Source organism: Oncorhynchus gorbuscha, linkage group LG07 (genome assembly GCF_021184085.1).
Source record: "Oncorhynchus gorbuscha isolate QuinsamMale2020 ecotype Even-year linkage group LG07, OgorEven_v1.0, whole genome shotgun sequence".
In the NCBI taxonomy this organism is placed as follows: Eukaryota; Metazoa; Chordata; class Actinopteri; order Salmoniformes; family Salmonidae; genus Oncorhynchus; species Oncorhynchus gorbuscha.
Genome location: NC_060179.1, coordinates 8,796,707 through 8,817,859, shown reverse-complemented (window position 1 = coordinate 8,817,859; position 21,153 = coordinate 8,796,707). Strand labels below are relative to the sequence as shown.

The following is a 21,153-nucleotide window of genomic DNA, read 5'->3' as shown; positions in this document are numbered from 1 at the left end:
GCATAAGGTAAGTACCAAAGCACCTTGGCTTGGGAGGCAAATGCAAAACCTGCAGAAGAGTGAATGTAACCCAGGGAAAAACTACCATCCCCTGTGCAGAATAATAAAAAAACACACACAACCCTCCCCAAAGCAAAAAAAGAAGAAGTTTGCCAACCATCCCTATTATGGACCCCCCCCCCCCTGCCAGTAAATGTCGAACTGTCACTTATGAGGTGACAACGCAAATATATATGTAATAGCCTAACGCAGTGTACACGGAACATTCTGTATGAGTGGCAAACGGAAGAGGAGAGGCGGGTGGTAGTTTAGCCCTGTAGACAGAGCGAGCGAGAGAGAGCTAGGGAGGGAGAGCGCACGGACAGTGTTGCCGTTACTGTCAGCAATGTAACAATTCAGTCATCAATGGACAGAGTACACGTAGCCTACAGACAGTAGCCTAGCGTCTTCCAATTTACTTTTATTGCTGTTATGAAACGGAGAGGAGTAGAATTAAATCCTGCTACTATACCGAGTTTCGTTTTCACCGTTTATATGACAAATTGAGAATGGACACAATGTTGTATTAGTGCGTTCTATTGATTATACTCCAATAGGATTCCTATTTGTCGCGTAAGATTTGTTTGATCTCAAACCTAAATGGAGAATTGGAGGCAGTGCGCATTATGGCTGATCAACTGCAAGGTGCTTCCACCCGATCATCGGGTAACATGGGAGTCTGCTCAGGTATTCGACCTGGCTCAGACCCTCCGAGATGGAGTGCTCCTGTGTCAACTTCTCAACAACCTCCGAACCCAGTCCATCAACCTCAAAGAGATCAACCTCCGACCTCAGATGTCACAGGTATGATAAGAAACGTGTTTACATTCACAGTGACAAAGTAAAACGCTTCAAATTGCCTGCTATAGGCAACTCTACCACGTCCAGATGTTCCCGCATTTAATGGAGTAAACACAATAGCCAAATTAAATACTTTGCTCTGCACAGATGGAAAACCTGTTGTTGTCAATGTTTCAATCACTTAGTTCGCAGTGAACTTGTAAATTGTGTCATATCCTCGACAGTGTTATTTCTTGTCAACAAGGGAACTATTATAATTTTGGTCTCTCAAAGAAAAGCTGTAGGACTGTTATGTGAACCCGCAGATCCGCTCTTGCTTGCTCTCTATAGGTGATGAGAGTCAGCTGGAGGTAGAGGAGATACTGAGAGTCAGCTGGAGGTAGAGGAGATACTGAGAGTCAGCTGGAGGTAGAGGAGATACTGAGAGTCAGCTGGAGGTAGAGGAGATACTGAGGTAGAGGAGATCAGCTGGAGGTAGAGGAGATACTGAGAGTCAGCTGGATAGAGGAGATACTGAGAGTCAGCTGGAGGTAGAGGAGATACTGAGAGTCAGCTGGAGGTAGAGGAGATACTGAGAGTCAGCTGGAGGTAGAGGAGATACTGAGAGTCAGCTGGAGGTAGAGGAGATACTGAGAGTCAGCTGGAGGTAGAGGAGATACTGAGAGTCAGCTGGAGGTAGAGGAGATACTGAGAGTCAGCTGGAGATACTGTCAGCTGGAGGTAGAGGAGATACTGAGAGTCAGCTGGAGGTAGAGGAGATACTGAGAGTCAGTACTGAGCAGCTGGAGGTAGAGGAGATACTGAGAGTCAGCTGGAGGTAGAGGAGATACTGAGAGTCAGCTGGAGGTAGAGGAGATACTGAGAGTCAGCTGGAGGTAGAGGAGATACTGAGAGTCAGCTGGAGGTAGAGGAGATACTGAGAGTCAGCTGGAGGTAGAGGAGATACTGAGAGTCAGCTGGAGGTAGAGGAGATACTGAGAGTCAGCTGGAGGTAGAGGAGATACTGAGAGTCAGCTGGAGGTAGAGGAGATACTGAGAGTCAGCTGGAGGTAGAGGAGATACTGAGAGTCAGCTGGAGGTAGAGGAGATACTGAGAGTCAGCTGGAGGTAGAGGAGATACTGAGAGTCAGCTGGATACTGAGAGTCAGCTGGAGGTAGAGGAGATACTGAGAGTCAGCTGGAGGTAGTCAGCTGGAGCTGGAGTCAGCTGGAGGTAGAGGAGATACTGAGAGTCAGCTGGAGGTAGAGGAGATACTGAGAGTCAGCTGGAGGTAGAGGAGATACTGAGAGTCAGCTGGAGGTAGAGGAGATACTGAGAGTCAGCTGGAGGTAGAGGAGATACTGAGAGTCAGCTGGAGGTAGAGGAGATACTGAGAGTCAGCTGGAGGTCAGCTGGAGGTAGAGGAGATACTGAGAGTCAGCTGGAGGTAGAGGAGATACTGAGAGTCAGCTGGAGGTAGAGGAGATACTGAGAGTCAGCTGGAGGTAGAGGAGATACTGAGAGTCAGCTGGAGGTAGAGGAGATACTGAGAGTCAGCTGGAGGTAGAGGAGATACTGAGAGTCTGAGCAGCTGGAGGTAGAGGAGATACTGAGAGTCAGCTGAGGTAGAGGAGATACTGAGAGTCAGCTGGAGGTAGAGGAGATACTGAGAGTCAGCTGGAGGTAGAGGAGATACTGAGAGTCAGCTGGAGGTAGAAGAGATACTGAGAGTCAGCTGGAGGTAGAGGAGATACTGAGAGTCAGCTGGAGGTAGAGGAGATACTGAGAGTCAGCTGGAGGTAGAGGAGATACTGAGAGTCAGCTGGAGGTAGAGGAGATACTGAGAGGCTTTACCAACACAAACTAAACAGACTGGCAGATAGACAGACCAAACACAGACAGGCAGATAGACAGACCAAACACAGACAGGCAGATAGACAGACCAAACACAGAGAGGCAGATAGACAGACCAAACACAGACAGGCAGCTAGACAGACCGAACACAGGCAGACAGATAGACAGACCAAACACAGGCAGACAGATAGACAGACCAAACACAGGCAGGCAGATAGACAGACCAAACACAGACAGGCAGATAGACAGACCAAACACAGACAGGCAGATAGACAGACCAAACACAGACAGGCAGATAGACAGACCAAACACAGAGAGGCAGATAGACAGACCAAACACAGACAGGCAGATAGACAGACCAAACACAGACAGGCAGATAGACAGACCTAACACAGACAGGCAGATAGACAGACCTAACACAGACAGGCAGATAGACAGACCTAACACAGACAGGCAGATAGACAGACCTAACACAGACAGGCAGATAGACAGACCTAACACAGACAGGCAGACAGATAGACAGACCGAACACAGACAGGCAGATAGACAGACCGAACACAGACAGGCAGATAGACAGACCAAACACAGGCAGGCAGACAGATAGACAGACCGAACACAGACAGGCAGATAGACAGACCAAACACAGGCAGGCAGACAGATAGACAGACCGAACACAGGCAGACAGATAGACAGACCAAACACAGGCAGGCAGACAGATAGACAGACCGAACACAGACAGGCAGATAGACAGACCGAACACAGACAGGCAGATAGACAGACCGAACACAGACAGGCAGATAGACAGACCGAACACAGACAGGCAGATAGACAGTGTCACTGTCAGGTACAGCAGCTCCCCCTGTATGCTGCATTATTAAAAACAGAGACTCATTCCTCCACTACATTTCCAGGTTCTCTCCTGGTCGTCAAAGACCATCTGCTCCTGTCCTATCCCACACCAAGCCTGTCCTGTCACAGCCGGGTCTGGCTCTGGGCTGATTATTATTCGCCTTCACATCACAGCTAAATCTGTGACTTGGCTCAATGACAAACTGACTAGTTGGAAAGGTGGCATCCTACGACGGTGCCACTGTTGAAAGTCACTGAGCTCTTCAGTAAGGCCATTTTACTGCCAGTGTTTGTCTATGGAGATTGCATGACAGTGTGCTCGATTTTATACAGCTGTCTACAAAGGGTGTGGCTGAAATAGCCGAATCCACTCATTTGAAGGGGTGTCCACATACTTTTGTTTTTACTTATAGTGTAAGAACTCTCATTACAAAGCTGACAGAGAGTTCACTAATGAAATAATTCTACAACCCCCTTGTCAATATTATATGCTTCAAAAATAGTTTCGTAATCAAGTTTGTTTTTGAAATGTTCAATATCGACCAATGTACTGAAGTCAAGATGACCATTACCGTGACAGAACTGGTCTTCTTATTGCCGTTTTTGTTTTGCTTTAAGTGCCTCAAACAAATTGATGAAGGATTGACACAACATGTCAGCCTGGTGATTTGAAAGAGGAAACTCAATGATGTTGGTAGGAAAAGAAGTTGAGCTTTGTATTACGCTCAGGATTATGCAAGGCCAACGGCTGCAATTAATGATAGAGGGCGGATCATTATTTGTCAACATCAGCTCTGATTCATGGCATAGTGACACAAAATGTAGCGGGAACTGGGTTGTGTCCTATACTTATCTTGTGAACACTATGTTATTTTTTACACATGACTTGTTAGATGCATTAGCCATTTTCTGATTCAATAAGGATGATACATACGGAAATATTTACAAATCTGCTCAGCCTACTTTCTGTTAATTGTAGACTAAGAGTATAGGATATTTCTGTTCCTAGGCTACGAACAGACACATCCATTCATACAACATGCTCAGTGTGAGTGGGCCGATTCCCCTTAGTTGTCCATTACTGCCCAACAGAAACGGATCATTTTTGGAGTTGAAATTGTAAAAAAAAAAAAATCTGCCCGTCCCTGAAGGCTCGCGTCGTCGAGGTGACATTTACATAATGGAGTGTGGGTGGAGTCCACTGTGAATAATTAATGAGTACACAGTGGCAGCAGCTTATTTTATCATTGGTCCATTTACAACCAATGGGACACTAGGCCCCCACTCACCCAGTGGGACCCTGGGGGCCACGGAGACACCAAGACAAAGGCCTTATAGGACTCAGAGCACAAAGCACCTGTCTGTGGCATAGAGCCATATCAGAGTGCCCTCTCTGAGGACACAAGGGACTTGGGCCTTCAAAGCAGCGGGCCCTGTGGCTGAATTAGACACGTAATTAAAGCACAATGTATTAGAGCCTCTAAAGAGTTACTTGGACAGCAGTGGAATTTGTGATAGCAGAAGCAGGGCTGGTAAGAGGGTAGAGTGTAGTGTGTGTAGTGTGTGTGTGTGTGTGTGTGTGTGTGTGTGTGTGTGTGTGTGTGTGTGTGTGTGTGTGTGTGTGTGTGTGTGTGTGTGTGTGTGTGTGTGTGTGTGTGTGTGTGTGTGTGTGTGTGTGTGTGTGTGTCATTCTCTGATGTGAAGTATGTAGTGTGTAATGGGTAGTGTGTAGTGTGTAGTGTGTAGTGTGTAGTGTGTAATGTGTAGTGTGTAGTGGGTAGTGTGTAGTGTGTAATGGGTAGTGTGTAGTGTGTAGTGTGTAATGTGTAGTGTGTAGTGTGTAATGGGTAGTGTGTAGTGTGTAGTGTGTAATGTGTAGTGTGTAATGTGTAGTGTGTAGTGTGTAATGTGTAGTGTGTAGTGTGTAGTGTGTAGTGTGTAATGTGTAGTGTGTAATGTGTAGTGTGTAGTGTGGTAATGTGTAGTGTGTAGTGTGTAGTGTGTAGTGTGTAATGTGTAGTGTGTAGTGTATAGTGTGTAATGGGTAGTGTGTAGTGTGTAGTGTGTAGTGTGGAGTGTGTAGTGTGTAGTGTGTAGTGTGTAGTGTGTAGTGTGTAGTGTGTAGTGTGTAGTGTGTAGTGTGTAATGTGTAGTGTGTAGTGGGTAGTGTGTAGTGTGTAGTGTGTAATGGGTAGTGTGTAGTGTGTAATGTGTAGTGTGTAGTGTGTAATGGGTAGTGTGTAGTGTGTAGTGTGTAATGTGTAGTGTGTAATGTGTAGTGTGTAGTGTGTAATGTGTAGTGTGTAGTGTGTAGTGTGTAGTGTGTAATGTGTAGTGTGTAATGTGTAATGTGTAGTGTGTAGTGTGTAATGTGTAGTGTGTAGTGTGTAGTGTGTAGTGTGTAATGTGTAGTGTGTAGTGTATAGTGTGTAATGGGTAGTGTGTAGTGTGTAGTGTGTAGTGTGGAGTGTGTAGTAGTGTAGTGTGTAATGTGTAGTGTGTAGTGTGTAGTGTGTAGTGTGTAGTGTGGAGTGTGTAGTGTGTAGTGTGTAGTGTGTAATGTGTAATGTGTAGTGTGTAATGTGTAGTGTGTAATGTGTAGTGTGTAGTGTGTAATGTGTAGTGTGTAGTGTGTAGTGTGTAGTGTGTAATGTGTAGTGTGTAGTGTGTAGTGTGTAGTGTGTAATGTGTAGTGTGTAGTGTGTAGTGTGTAGTGTGTAGTGTGGAGTGTGTAGTGTGTAGTGTGTAGTGTGTAATGTGTAGTGTGTAGTGTGTAGTGTGTAGTGTGTAGTGTGTAGTGTATAGTGTATAGTGTATAGTGTATAGTGTATAGTGTATAGTGTATAGTGTATAGTGTATAGTGTGTAGTGTGTAGTGTGTAGTGGGTAGTGTGTAGTGGGTAGTGTGTAGTGTGTAATGGGTAGTGTGTAATGGGTAGTGGGTAGTGGGTAGTGGGTAGTGGGTAGTGGGTAGTGGGTAGTGTGTAGTGGGTAGTGTGTAGTGTGTAGTGGGTAGTGGGTGTGTAGTGTGTAGTGGGTAGTGTGTAGTGTGTAGTGTGTAGTGTGTACCTTTTTGACTCCTCTGTTCAGTCAATACCCTTGTTGTTGTTTGTTGTTGTTTGTCAGGGTAAGACAAGAAAATGCTTCTCTTGCAGAAAAAAATACAACAAACAACTCAACTAAAACACACTTTGTTGTGACAGGATTTTGCTTCAAAATTTGAACCTGGTGTCTTTTAAGACGGCAGCAACGTGAACAAGATATATTAAATGTAAATGAGGGGTATTGGGCCTTCGGACCTTCTCCATAACACGTTGTAAGGAAAGAAGAGGTCTGAATCTGACCTCCATGGAATAGCTCAGCTTTGGATGGAGGGGTTCTGTTGTCATGGTAACTGTGTCTGCTTGGGAAAAGGGAAGGAAACTGTGACAGGTACAACAGAAGTGAGTCTAAAGTGGGTTTTTTCTCCAAAATGTGTGTGTGTGTGTGTCTCTGTGTGTGTGTGTGTCTCTCTGTGTGTGTGTGTGTGTGTCTGTGTGTGTGTGTGTGTGTGTGTGTGTGTGTGTCTCTGTGTGTGTGTGTGTGTGTGTGTGTGTGTGTGTGTGTGTGTGTGTGTGTGTGTGTGTGTGTGTGTGTGTGTGTGTGTGTGTGTGTGTGTGTGTGTGTGTGTGTGTGTGTGTGTGTGTGTGTGTGTGTGTGTGTGTGTCTGTGTGAACATTACAACAGGATAGTGCGCAAGTGTGTCAACTTAAAGGAAGCGTAGATGGCTGCTTGGGACTTTTAGGTTCTACCAAAGTGTTTTGAAAGTGGTGGTTATTCCGGCCCAGCTGTGGGCCACATAGTTCTTCTGGCCCAAAAGCTGACTGCATTAAACCAGCTAATCCAGCTATACTCCCCAAATTACACTGAACAAAAATATGAATGCAACATGCACAGTTTTGGTCCCATGTTTCATGAGCTGAAATAAGAGACAATACGCACAAAAACTGTATTTCTCTCAAATGTTGTACACAAAATTGATTACATCCCTGTTAGTGAGCAATTACCCTTTGCCAAGAAAATCTATCCACCTGACAGGTGTGGCATATCAAGAAGCTGATTAAACAGCATGATCATTACACAGGTGCACCTTGTGCTGGGGACAATAAAAGGCCAATCTAAAATGTGCAGTTTTGTTACACAAGACAATGCCACAGATGTCTCAAGTTTTGAGGGAGTATACAATTGGCATGCTGACTGCAGTAATGCCCACCAGAGCTGTTGCCAGATAATTGAATGTTCATTTCTCTACCAAAAGCCGCCTCCAACATAGTTTTAGAGAATTTGACAGTACACACAAACCGGCCTCACAACCGCAGACCACGTGTAACCACGCCAGCCCAGGACCTCCACATTCGGCTTCTTCCCCTGCAGGATCGTCTGAGACCAGCCACTCAGATGACGAAGCTGTGACTTTGCACAACCAAAGAATTTCAGAACTGTCAGAAACCGTCTCAGGGAAGCTCATCTGCATGCTCGTCGTCCTCACCAGGGTCTTGACCTGACTGCAGTTCGGAGAGGTGTGCTCTTCATGGATGAATCCCGGTTTCAACTGGACCGGTCAGATGGAGTTTTGTGGGCGAGCGGTTTGCTGATGTCAACCTTGTGAACAGTTACCCCATGGAGGGGTTATGGTATAGGCAGGCATAAGCTATGGACCACGAGCACAATTGCATTTTATTGATGAAAATTTGAATGCACAGAGATACCTTAACGAGATCCTGAGGCCCATTGTCGTGCCATCTATCCGCCGCCATCACCTCGTGTTTCAGCATGATAACGCCCAGCCCCATGTCGCAAGGATCTGTACACAATTCCTGGAAGCAGAAAATGTCCCATTTCTTCCATGGCCTTCATATATCACCAAACATGTCACCACCCATTGAGCATGTTTGGGATGCTCTGGATCGAAAGGTATGACAGCGTGTTCCAGTTCCTGCAAATATCCAGCAACTTCTCACAGCCATTGAAGAGGACTGGGACAACATTCCACAGGCCACAATTAACAGCCTGATCAACTCTATGTGAAGGAGATGTGTTGGGCTGCATGAGGAAAATGGTGGTCACACCAGATACGGACTGGTTTTCTGATCCACACCCCTACTTTTTTAATGAAGTTATCTGTGACCAACAGATGCATGTCTGTGTTCCCAGTCATGTGAAATCCATAGATTAGGGCCTAGTGAATTCATTTAAATTGACTGATTTCCTCATATGAACTGTAACTCAGTAAAATATTTTTCATTGTTGCATGTATACTACCGTTTAAATGTTTGAGGTTACTTAGAAATGTCCTTGTTTTTGAAAGAAAAGCTATTTTTTCTGTCCATTAAAATATATTTTTCTGTCCATTAAAATATCGAAATGATATACAGAAATACAGTGTTGTAAATTACTATTGTAGCTGGAAATGGCTGATAAAAGAAATGGAATATCTACATACAGTTGAAGTCGGAAGTTTACATACACTTAGGTTGGAGTCATTAAAACTAGTTTTTCAACCACTCCACACATTTCTTGTTAACAAACTATCGTTTTGGTAAGTCGGTTAGGACATCTACTTTTTGCATGACACAAGTCATTTTTCCAACAATTGTTTACAGATTATTTCGCTTATAATTCACTGTATCACAATTCCAGTGGGTCAGAAGTTTACATACACTAAGTTGACTGTGCCTTTAAACAGCTTGAAAAATTTCAGAAAATGATGTCATGGCTTTAGAAGCTTCTGATAGGCAAATTGACATCATGTTAGTCATTTGGAGGTGTACTTGTGGATGTATTTCAAGGCCTACCTTCAAACTCAGTGCATCTTTGCTTGACATCATGGGAAAATCAAAAGAAATCAGCCAAGACCTCCGAATATTTTTTTGTAGACCTCCAAAATCTGGTTCATCCTTGGGAGCAATTTCCAATCGCCTGACTGTACCACGTTCATCTGTACAAACAATAGTACGCAAGTATAAACACCATGGAACCACGCAGCCGTCACACCGCTCAGGAAGGAGACACGTTCTGTCTCCTAGAGATGGACGTACTTTGGTGTGAAAAGTGCAAATCAATCCCAGAACAACAGCAAAGGACCTTTGTGAGATGCTGGAGGAAACAGGTACAAAATTATCTATATCCACAGTAAAACCAGTCCTATATCGACATAACCTGAAAGGCTGCTCAGCAAGGAAGAAGCCACTGCTCCAAAACCGCCATAAAAAAGTCAGACTACGGTTTGCATCTGCACGTGGGGACAAATATTGTACTTTTTGGAGAAATGTCCTCTGGTCTGAGGAAACAAAAATATAACTTTTTGGCCATAATGTCCATCGTTATGTTTGGAGGAAAAAGTCTCAACGTCTACAGTGAAGAGGCAACTCCGGGATGCTGGCCTTCTAGAGTTCCTCTGTCCAGTGGCTGTGTTCTTTTGCCCATCTTAATATTTTCTTATAAATGGCCAGTCTGAGATATGGCTTTTTCTTTGCTACTCTGCCTAGAAGTCCAGCGTCCCGGAGTCGCCTCTTCACTGTTGACGTTGAGACTGGTCTTTTGCTGGTACTATTTCATGAAGCTGCCAGTTGAGGACTTGTGAGGTGTCTGTTTCTCAAACTAGACAATTGTCCGCTTGCTCAGTTGTGCACCGGGGCCTCTCATTCCTCTTTCTATTCTGGTTACAGCCACTGTTGTGTGAAGGGAGTAGCCTGTAATTAAACCCACAAATGCTGATGCTCCAGACACTCAACTAGTCTAACGAACACAGGAGTGATGGTTGCTGATAATGGGCCTCTGTACGCCTATGTAGATATTCCATTTAAAATCAGCCGTTTCCATCTACAATAGTCATTCATTACATTAACAATGTCTACACTGTATTTCTGATCAATTCGATGTCATTTGAATGGACCAAAAAATAGTTTTTCTTTCAAAAACAAGTGACCTCTTACTTTTGAACAGTAGTGTTGAGTTTTGTTCGGTTTATATTCAGCTGCTCTTAAACAGAAGAGCAGTTGAGGATGAAGGCAATCGAAAAATCTGGTTCGTTACAAGTTGTAACATGGAACATGAAAAATAATAAGTACTATAATAGTACCATTGACTTGAATTGGATTTGTGCCACAGTTGCTAAAACGTTTAAAGCATTTGAAAACATTAATCAGGTAAACAAAAACAAAGCATGGACTGCTGTCATATCTCGTCCATAGAGACAGCGTACATGGTAAAGACATGTTGGTAAACTGTCCCCTTCCCCTTCCTGTTTTCCCTGCCCCTTCCTGTTTTCCCTTCCGCTTCCTGTTTTCCCTTCCCCTTCCTGTTTTCCCTTCCCATGGGAAGCTCACTGGTGTTGATGTGATTCATTGATTTCGGTATTTAATTTCAGACTTTTGCAACTGTTTTATTGTATAAATTATTTCTATGCCCAGTATAGGTAGGAGCAGCGAGACACCAGTTGGCTTCAAAGCCAAAAAATGATATAACATTTTAACAAAGCACACCATCAGTTCAATGAATAACAATTCATTAATAATAACAGTTATAATAACAATTCTACCTGGTGTTGATAGGGTTTGTATATAATTCCCAAGCTGCTGGAAGGAGAGATAGGGAAGATGTCTATCCTTGGTGTCAGATAAACACATCCTCCCCATCTCTCCCTCCCCATCTCTCCCTCCCCATATCTCCCTCCCCATCTCTCCCTCCCCATCTCATCCTCCCAATCTCTCCCTCCCCATCTCTCCCTCCCCATATCTCCCTCCCCATCTCATCCTCCCCATCTCTCCCTCCCCATCTCATCCTCCCCATCTCTCCCTCCCCATCTCATCCTCCCCATATCTCCCTCCCCATCTCTCCCTCCCCATATCTCCCTCCCCATCTCATCCTCCCCATCTCTCCCTCCCCATCTCATCCTCCCCATCTCTCCCTCCCCATCTCATCCTCCCCATCTCTCCCTCCCCATCTCATCCTCCCCATATCTCCCTCCCCATCTCTCCCTCCCCATATCTCCCTCCCCATCTCATCCTCCCCATCTCATCCTCCCAATCTCTCCCTCCCCATCTCATCCTCCCCATCTCTCCCTCCCCATCTCATCCTTCCCATCTCTCCCTCCCCATCTCATCCTCCCCATCTCTCCCTCCCCATCTCATCTTCCCCATCTCTCCCTCCACATTTCTCCCTCCCCATCTCTCCCTCCCGATCTCTCCCTCGCCCTCCTAATCTCATCCTCCCCATCTCATCCTCCCAATCTCTCCCTCCCCATCTCATCCTCCCCATCTCACCCTCCCCATCTCATCCTTCCCATCTCTCCCTCCCCATCTCTCCCTCCCCATCTCTCCCTCCCCATCTCTCCCTCCCCATCTCATCCTTCCCATCTCATCCTCCCCATCTCATCCTCCCAATCTCTCCCTCCCCATCTCATCCTCCCCATCTCTCCCTCCCCATCTCATCCTTCCCATCTCTCCCTCCCCATCTCATCCTCCCCATCTCTCCCTCCCCATCTCATCCTTCCCATCTCTCCCTCCCCATCTCTCCCTCCCCATCTCATCCTTCCCATCTCTCCCTCCCCATCTCTCCCTCCCCATCTCTCCCTCCCCATCTCTCCCTCCCCATCTCTCCCTCCCCATCTCTCCCTCCCCATCTCATCCTTCCCATCTCATCCTTCCCATCTCATCCTCCCAATCTCTCCCTCCCCATCTCATCCTCCCCATCTCTCCCTCCCCATCTCATCCTTCCCATCTCTCCCTCCCCATCTCATCCTCCCCATCTCTCCCTCCCCATCTCATCCTTCCCCATCTCATCCTTCCCATCTCATCCTCCCAATCTCTCCCTCCCCATCTCATCCTCCCCATCTCTCCCTCCCCATCTCATCCTTCCCATCTCTCCCTCCCCATCTCATCCTCCCCATCTCATCCTTCCCATCTCTCCCTCCCCATCTCATCCTCCCCATCTCGCCCTCCCCATCTCATCCTCCCCATCTCACCCTCCCAATCTCTCCCTCCCCATCTCATCCTCCCCATCTCTCCCTCCCCATCTCATCCTTCCCATCTCTCCCTCCCCATCTCTCCCTCCCCATCTCATCCTCCCCATCTCATCCTCCCCATCTCATCCTCCCCATCTCTCCCTCCCCATCTCATCCTCCCCATCACTAACATTGAGTGGCTGCTGCCAACATACTGACTCATCTCTAGCCACTTTAATAATAAAAAATTGGATGTAATAAATGTATCACTAGCCACTTTAAACAATGCCACTTTATATAATGTTTACATACCCTACATTACTCATATCATATGTATATACAGTATTCTATACCATCTACTGCATCTTGCCTATGCCGTTCGGCCATCGCTCATCCATATATTTATACGTACATATTCTTATTCATTCCTATACACTTCTGTGTATAAGGCAGTTGTTGTGAAATTGTTAGATTACTTGTTAGATTTTACTGCATGGTCGGAACTAGAAGCACAAGCATTTCGCTACACTCGCATTAACATCTGCTAACCATGTTTATGTGACCAATAAAATTTGATTTGATTTTGACCAACTGGCACATACCATCCTCACTCCATACAATTCTCCAACCTCAAATACACCCCTCTCCCAAAGTCCATCATGGCACAGGTGACACAACGCTTGTGGCTCACCTCTTTCTCCCTCCTTCCAGACGCAACCACGTCAATCACAACCGACTCCACATTCCTCAGACACCATTTTAGATGGTATCGGATTCTTCCGGAAAAAAAACAAGAACACAAATTGTTGCAATGTCATGCTAATCGCATTACAGGAAGCTATTTGTGTCGCGATGGGACATTTTGTAATATTATGAGAAATCTTTACCAAATCAAAAACTCCCTCATTTGAAAGGGTGTGTCCATCTCTCCCTCCACCAGCTGGTTCTGAAACATACGAGGGATTTAATGGAGAAAGAGAGTGTCTGAGGAATACCTATGTTTTGTTGTGGTGGTTTCTGCTGGGGCCAAGATCTTACATAGTCTTGAGGAATCTGGTGAACTAGAGGTGGACAAAAGCACATTTGTTTAAAAAGTGGGTGGACTGTAAAAAAAAAACAAATGAATGGGAGTGAGGACAGGAAAGAAGGAACGGAATATAGGAAAATAATTTAGGAAATAACTAAAGGAAAGGAAGCTAGGGAAGGAGGAAAGAGACCTAGGAAAGTAAATAAGTAAGATTAGAAGGCGTGTCTGAACATGTCTATGTTATGGATAATCATAACTGAATTGTGAACAATCAAAAGTACTGTAGCCTCATATGAAACCAGTCGTGTAAAGCACTTAAGTAAAGTTTTGGAGGGTATCTGTACTTTTAGTTATATTTTTGACGACGTTTACTTCACTACATTCAGGGGTTAAAGCAACAACAACAACAATCCCATGACAGAAATTGAAGTCAATCTCAGACCGGCTGTCTGGGGCAAAGTTAACCTTCCCTTTAAGAAAGACAAGACCATCGTGCTTTTAGGGAAATAGGATATTTTGGTATTAAACTGAGAGTTTGACCAATTCAAGTGCTCTTGCATCATTTTTTTCTAGAATGATATTTTACATCATTTCCCATCAATTCCCATTATTAAAGTGGCTGGAGTTGAGTCATTGTCAGTGTGTTGGCAGCAGCCACTCAATGTTAGTGGTGGCTGTTTAACAGTCTGATGGCCTTGAGATAGAAGCTGTTTTTCAGTCTCTCGGTCCCAGCTTTGATGCACCTGTACTGACCTCGCCTTCTGGATGATAGCGGGGTGAACAGGCAGTGGCTCGGGTGGTTGATGTCCTTGATGATCTTTATGGCCTTCCTGTAACATCGGGTGGTGTAGGTGTCCTGGAGGGCAGGTAGTTTGCCCCCGATGATGCGTTGTGCAGACCTCACTACCCTCTGGAGAGCCTTACGGTTGAGGGCGGAGCAGTTGCCGTACCAGGCGGTGATACAGCCCGCCAGGATGCTCTCGATTCCTTGCGGTCGGACGCTGAGTAGTTGCCTAACCAGGCAATGATGCAACCGGTCAGGATGCTCTCGATGGTGCAGCTGTGTAACCTTTTAAAGGAGCTGCAGCTCTAACCTTTAGCTCAGTGTGAATGTTGCCTGTAATCCATGGCTTCTGGTTGGGGTATGTACGTACGGTCACTCTGGGGACGACGTCATCGATGCACTTATTGATGAAGCCAATGACTGATGAGGTGTACTCCTCAATGCCATTGGAGGAATCCTAATTTGCAAATAAATTCATTAAAAATCCTACAATGTGATTTTCTGGATTTTTTTCTCTCTCATTTTGTCTGTCATAGTTGAAGTTTACCTATGATGAAAATTACAGGCCTCTCATCTTTTTAAGTGGGAGAACTTGCACAGTTGGTAACTGGGGACCCCCCTCTTGTTTTTAAAAATGTTAAAACAAAGACCAAAACTGCTTTCAAAATACAGTCTGTTGCATCCCAAGATGCTGGGTTCTTTTACTGAAGACTCCGAAGCGTACTTATAAGTAAAGAACAGATTCATTTAATGTTCTCCTTAACACATTAGAGTCCCACTAATCTCTACAGTGTCTTCAGCCCAACTCCCACAACAATACATCATTGAACTTTGACCTCCTATTGCATCTCCTAATCCAATCACTTCAATGCAAGAACGGAAACCCCATTCTCATTTGTTAATTCAAATAACTCAACCCCCTGCATACAAATCCCATTGGGTATTTGGCATTTTACATCTAAACTAATTAACACATAGTACATGTTTCAATACATCACACATGACTTTTGCCAAAACTGCTTTCAACAGTGTTTTTCCCCCTCGATTGCATGAAGAATTATTGAGCATTGACTGCTTGCCACAATACCTTTCTGTCCTTTGGCGGCGGCAGGGTAGCCTAGTGGTTAGAGTGTAGAGGCGGCAGGGTAGCCTAGTGGTTAGAGTATAGAGGCGGCAGGGTAGCCTAGTGGTTAGATTGTAGAGGCGGCAGGGTAGCCTAGTGGTTAGAGTGTAGAGGCGGCAGGGTAGCCTAGTGGTTAGAGTGTAGAGGCGGCAGGGTAGCCTAGTGGTTAGAGTGTAGAGGCGGCAGGGTAGCCTAGTGGTTAGAGTGTAGAGGCGGCAGGTAGCCTAGTGGTTAGAGTGTAGAGGCGGCAGGGTAGCCTAGTGGTTAGATTGTAGAGGCGGCAGGATAGCCTAGTGGTTAGAGTGTAGAGGCGGCAGGGTAGCCTAGTGGTTAGAGTGTAGAGGCGGCAGGGTAGCCTAGTGGTTAGAGTGTAGAGGCGGCAGGGTAGCCTAGTGGTTAGAGTGTAGAGGCGGCAGGGTAGCCTAGTGGTTAGAGTGTAGAGGCGGCAGGGTAGCCTAGTGGTTAGAGTGTAGAGGCGGCAGGGTAGCCTAGTGGTTAGAGTGTAGAGGCGGCAGGGTTGCCTAGTGGTTAGAGTGTAGAGGCCGGCAGGGTAGCCTAGTGGTTAGAGTGTAGAGGCGGCAGGTTGGCCTAGTGGTTAGAGTGTAGAGGCGGCAGGGTAGCCTAGTGGTTAGAGTGTTGGACTAGTAAACGAAAGGTTGCAAGTTCGAATCCCCGAGCTGACAAGGTACAAATCTGTCGTTAACCCACTAGGCTGTCATTGAAAATAAGGCCATTAACACTGCACAGGCACAACATCTGTCCAGTAGTTAACGACACTGGCGGATGAATGGTGGTGTGTATGTGGCCCAGAATTAAATGTTATCTGGATTGGTTTCAGCTGCACAACACGGTTTACACACCAACCTACACACACACACAGCAGTAGCAGTACATAAAGGACTCTCTCTTGCAGACCACAGACTGTCCCTGACATGTGACAAGTTAAGGAAGTAAGGAGATGGAATAGAGGAAAGGATTGAAACTAAACATGCCTTGACCGGGCCTGGTTCCAAACCCACTCTGTCTAACTAATGAAACTAAACATGCCTTGACCGGGCCTGGTTCCAAACCCACTCTGTCTAACTAATGAAACTAAACATGCCTTGACCGGGCCTGGTTCCAAACCCACTCTGTCTAACTAATGAAACTAAACATGCCTTGACCGGGCCTGGTTCCAAACCCACTCTGTCTAACTAATGAAACTAAACATGCCTTGACCGGGCCTGGTTCCAAACCCACTCTGTCTAACTAATGAAACTAAACATGCCTTGTCTGGGCCTGGTTCCAAACCCACTCTGTCTAACTAATGAAACTAAACATGCCTTGACCGGGCCTGGTTCCAAACCCACTCTGTCTAACTAATGAAACTAAACATGCCTTGACCGGGCCTGGTTCCAAACCCACTCTGTCTAACTAATGAAACTAAACATGCCTTGACCGGGCCTGGTTCCAAACCCACTCTGTCTAACTAATGAAACTAAACATGCCTTGTCTGGGCCTGGTTCCAAACCCACTCTGTCTAACTAATGAAACTAAACATGCCTTGACCGGGCCTGGTTCCAAACCCACTCTGTCTAACTAATGAAACTAAACATGCCTTGTCTGAGCCTGGTTCCAAACCCACTCTGTCTAATTAATGAAACTAAACATGTCTTGTCTGGGCCTGGTTCCAAACCCACACACAGAAGTAACCTAACTTAGTACATGACCAAGTTTCAGAGTTTCCGAGAGAGTGAGAGATTTGTCAATGCGTTGGGACACTTGTTCATGATGTCATCATTACTGATTTCTTAAAAAAAAAATATTTTTACGATTGACTCTGAATTCTCCTTATTGTTCAAATTCAACATTCACAGGTATTTCCATACAGGTTTTCTTTGCAGGGTCGTCATGATATGACATGTACTTTTGATACCTGACTTCATGTTGACATTGGCACAAGTCTTGCCCTGGTCATGACAACACACACACACACACACACACACACACACACACACACACACACACACACACACACACACACACACACACACACACACACACACACACACACACACACACACACACACACACACACACACACACACACACACACACACACACACACACACACACACACACGTGCACGCTTGTAGAAGTGCAGAGGAATCTTCAACAGACTGGATTTGGACAGCCTCTCTCAGTGTGTGTCATAAATAGAGATTATATATAGAATATGTACCTCTGCAGTGAGTCAACGGAAATAAACGGCAATGCTATATGAGGAATAAAATATATAATCTAATTGTATTATTTTCCTAAAAAGAAGTGAGTCCGATCTGTCTCTAATCAATGTTTATTGCATTTTTTGAAACGTACCCAGACTGGTTCATTAATCAGTATTGTACTGAGAGCTTTTCGTCAATACTGACATAGTTAGATAGAAAACAGTGGCCGTTGATGATAGCATTTGACTGTATTCTAGTCCATGTCTGATACGAATCAAATCACGTTTATTTATATAAGGCCGTTTATATCAGCTGATGTCACAAAGTGCTGTACAGAAACCCAGCCTAAAACCCCAAACAGCAAGCAGTGAAACCTAGAAAGGAACCAGTCTCTGAGGGGTGACCAGTCTTCTTCTGGCTGTACCGGGGTGGAGATTTTAAGAGTACATGGTCATTAAGGCCATGATGTTCTTCAAGATTTTTCCACAACTAAGATGAATCTAATGTGAACAACACATAATGAAACACAAGAATGTCAATATTCCTATGTGTTATATGTTAATATAGATCTTCACTGCTTTGTCCCTGTAATATAGATATTTCGTTGTGCTGTAGATCGGGAGATAGGAGACCTGTCATGGTCTTAGATATCAGATATGTGTCAATGAAATGCCTCCGAGTACGAGTACTGATCTAGGATCAGGCCGTTCCTGTCAATGTACTCTATAAACAAATGTACTTCCAGTTTTTCTCAATTGCTAAAACACAATTTCTGAAACCTTGCTCCATTTCCTGCAAACATTAAACACAAAACCTCATCTTCAAGCACTATTTACATAACCTCTGACTCCTCTCGCAAAATGAAACATTCACCTCAAAACAGTTTTACCTGTGTTCAAAATCAAACACTGCTCTCAAATCATAAACAAAGTGATCAAAATCATATACACTCTCAAGCAGTCAGTAAACAATACACCGAAAAATAGAAAACACATTGTTCAAAACATACAATACATACAATATTCATATTTTTCCGTCATTGATGAACGAAAACATGTTCTATCATAGTAGCTCAAAATTGATCAGAAATTACTACTCTGCTTTGCTCTTTGCAATTTAGTTTTTTGTTCTTCCTCCTCCTTGTACCCCTATTTTTACAGTACTGTACCCTGCATCTCACAAACTGGTCCTTTGTCTCTGTGATACTGTAATTGTTGTTCTTTGTTGAACCTGCAACCAGTCAAAATCTATTGAGCAGTCAGTACTGTTAATAAATGGAAAGCACAATGTTCAGAGCCATACAATTTGTCCATTGTACAGTATACAGCCTACAATGCACTGTACTACAGTATACAATACTACAAGGGACAAAAATCAAAGGAGTACACATGTGATCAATGTGCTTCTTCTTGTCTTTGGGCTGGGTCAGGCCAGAGCACTTCGTCAACATCACAAGCAATATTGTCCATCCTGAGGCAACGGGGGAAGAAGCCTCTTGTGTGCCGTATCCAGCCCTGACATGATTCCTCACCTATATCACCACAGGCTAAATCCATGGCTTGCAGCAGGTTTACTCTGGTGTAGGATTGTCTATCATACACTTTCCATCTCCAAGAGGAGAAAAACTCCTCAATCGGATTCAGGAAAGGCGAGTATGGAGGGAGGTACAAGTTCATAAACTGCCCATTGATGTTAAACCATTCCCTTACCTGAGCAGCTCAGTGGAAACTGACATTGTCCCACACTATCACATAGGTGGGAATGGGATTCTCATTTAGCTCTTGACCCTGCTGCTCAAGTAAAATATCTCTTAGATTGGCAATAAATCTTAGAAGGTGCTGGGTGTTATATGGCCCGAGTGTAACATGGTGATGTAGAACACCATGGTTGCTGATAGCAGCACAGATTGTGACATTGCCACCTCGTTGACCAGGGACTTCAACAATGGCCCGCTGTCCAATCACAGCCTCTCCTTCTCCTTTTTGTTAGATTGAAGCCTGCTTCACTGACAGAGATGAACTCATGGGGTCTGTCCAAGGACTCCAAGTCAAATATTGTCTGTGTAGAAATACAATATACTGTATGTAGGATTTTGTAAGTCGTACAGAGACAGTGCTATACTGTAGAGTACAATTATGCTTCTGATTCACATACATTGTACGTACTGAAGAGTAATGTCATTCAAATAGTATGTGTTAGTACTGTAGACAATCTGGATTACAGTAAATGTTTCTGAATGTACACTTCCTTCCACATACTGAGCTCGCAGTTCTTTCACCCTTGGTGAGTTGCGCTTAAAGGTACTCTGTATACTTGTCTCATTCACATCCTGTTACGATGGAGGACACGGTCAATTGTGGAAATGTCATGCAGGTAAAAGAGGACCCAAAAGCGACTTAACAGAAACAGAGTTTAATAATGTTCAAAACGGAATAACTGACATCCTCTAGATTTGTAGAGGGGAAAACAACTGGAGAAGCGGCCACAGACTGCAGGTCGCTCGGGTAGGCGCAGGCCGTAGTCGACTGAGACACCTGCTCACACGCAGCGTCTGATGAAGGCACAAAACACGACAGGACAGGGTGATACACAATCACGGCAAAAAAACACGACAGGACAGGGCGAAACGCAATCACAACATGGTGAATACAATACGAGGAACCGACGGAACAGGAACGGATTACAAAGGAATAAATAGGGAATCTAATCAGGGGAAAGGATCGGGAACAGGTGTGGGAAGACTAAATGATGATTAGGGGAATAGGAACAGCTGGGAGCAGGAACGGAACGACAGAGAGAAGAGAGAGCGAGAGAGTGAGAGAGGGAGGGGGAGAGAGAGGGCTAGAAGGAGGGAAAGAACCAAATAAGACCAGCAGAGGGAAACGAATAGAATGGGAAGCACAGGGACAAGACAAGATAATAAATGACAAACATGACAGTACCCCCCACTCACCGAGCGCCTCCTGGCGCTCTCGAGGAGGAACACTGGCGGCAACGGAGGAAATCATAGATCAAACGGTCCAGCACGTCCCGAGAAAGAACCCAACTTCTCCTCAGGACCGTAACTAAAACGATGGGAAACTAGGGTACTACTCTAAAAAAAAAGAGAACTAGGGACAGACTGAGACACAGCAAGGGCAGGGACAAGAACAGGAGAGATGCGATGGCAGGGAACAGACTGAGACCCAGCAAGACCAGGAGCAGAAGCAGAAAAAAATTACCAGACTTCTTCTGCGCGCAGTCTGAACACGCAGCCACGAAACGGCGCGTGTCACGCTCCTGAGTCGGCCACCAAAAGCGCTGGCGAATAGACGCAAGAGTGCCTCGAACACCGGGATGACCAGCTAACTTGGCAGAGTGAGCCCACTGAAGAACAGCCAGACGAGTGGAAACAGGAACGAAAAGGAGGTTACTAGGACAAGCGCGCGGCGACGCAGTGTGCGTGAGTGCTTGCTTAACCTGTCTTTCAATTCCCCAGACTGTCAACCCGACAACACGCCCATAAGA

General features: G+C 45.2%; 1 protein-coding gene across 3 annotated transcripts in view; it reads left to right on the top strand.

Annotated features, from left to right (window-relative positions):
• The first annotated feature begins 281 nt into the window (after window positions 1–281).
• Window positions 282–21,153, top strand: part of LOC124039463 (guanine nucleotide exchange factor VAV3-like) — a 211,840-nt gene continuing 190,968 nt past the window's right edge. For all 3 annotated transcript variants that reach the window (XM_046355457.1, XM_046355456.1, XM_046355458.1), the window contains exon 1: window positions 282–843. In XM_046355457.1, coding sequence (XP_046211413.1) covers window positions 640–843 — 204 coding nt within the window. In that variant the 5' untranslated portion in view covers window positions 282–639. The remainder of the gene's footprint in view (window positions 844–21,153) is intronic.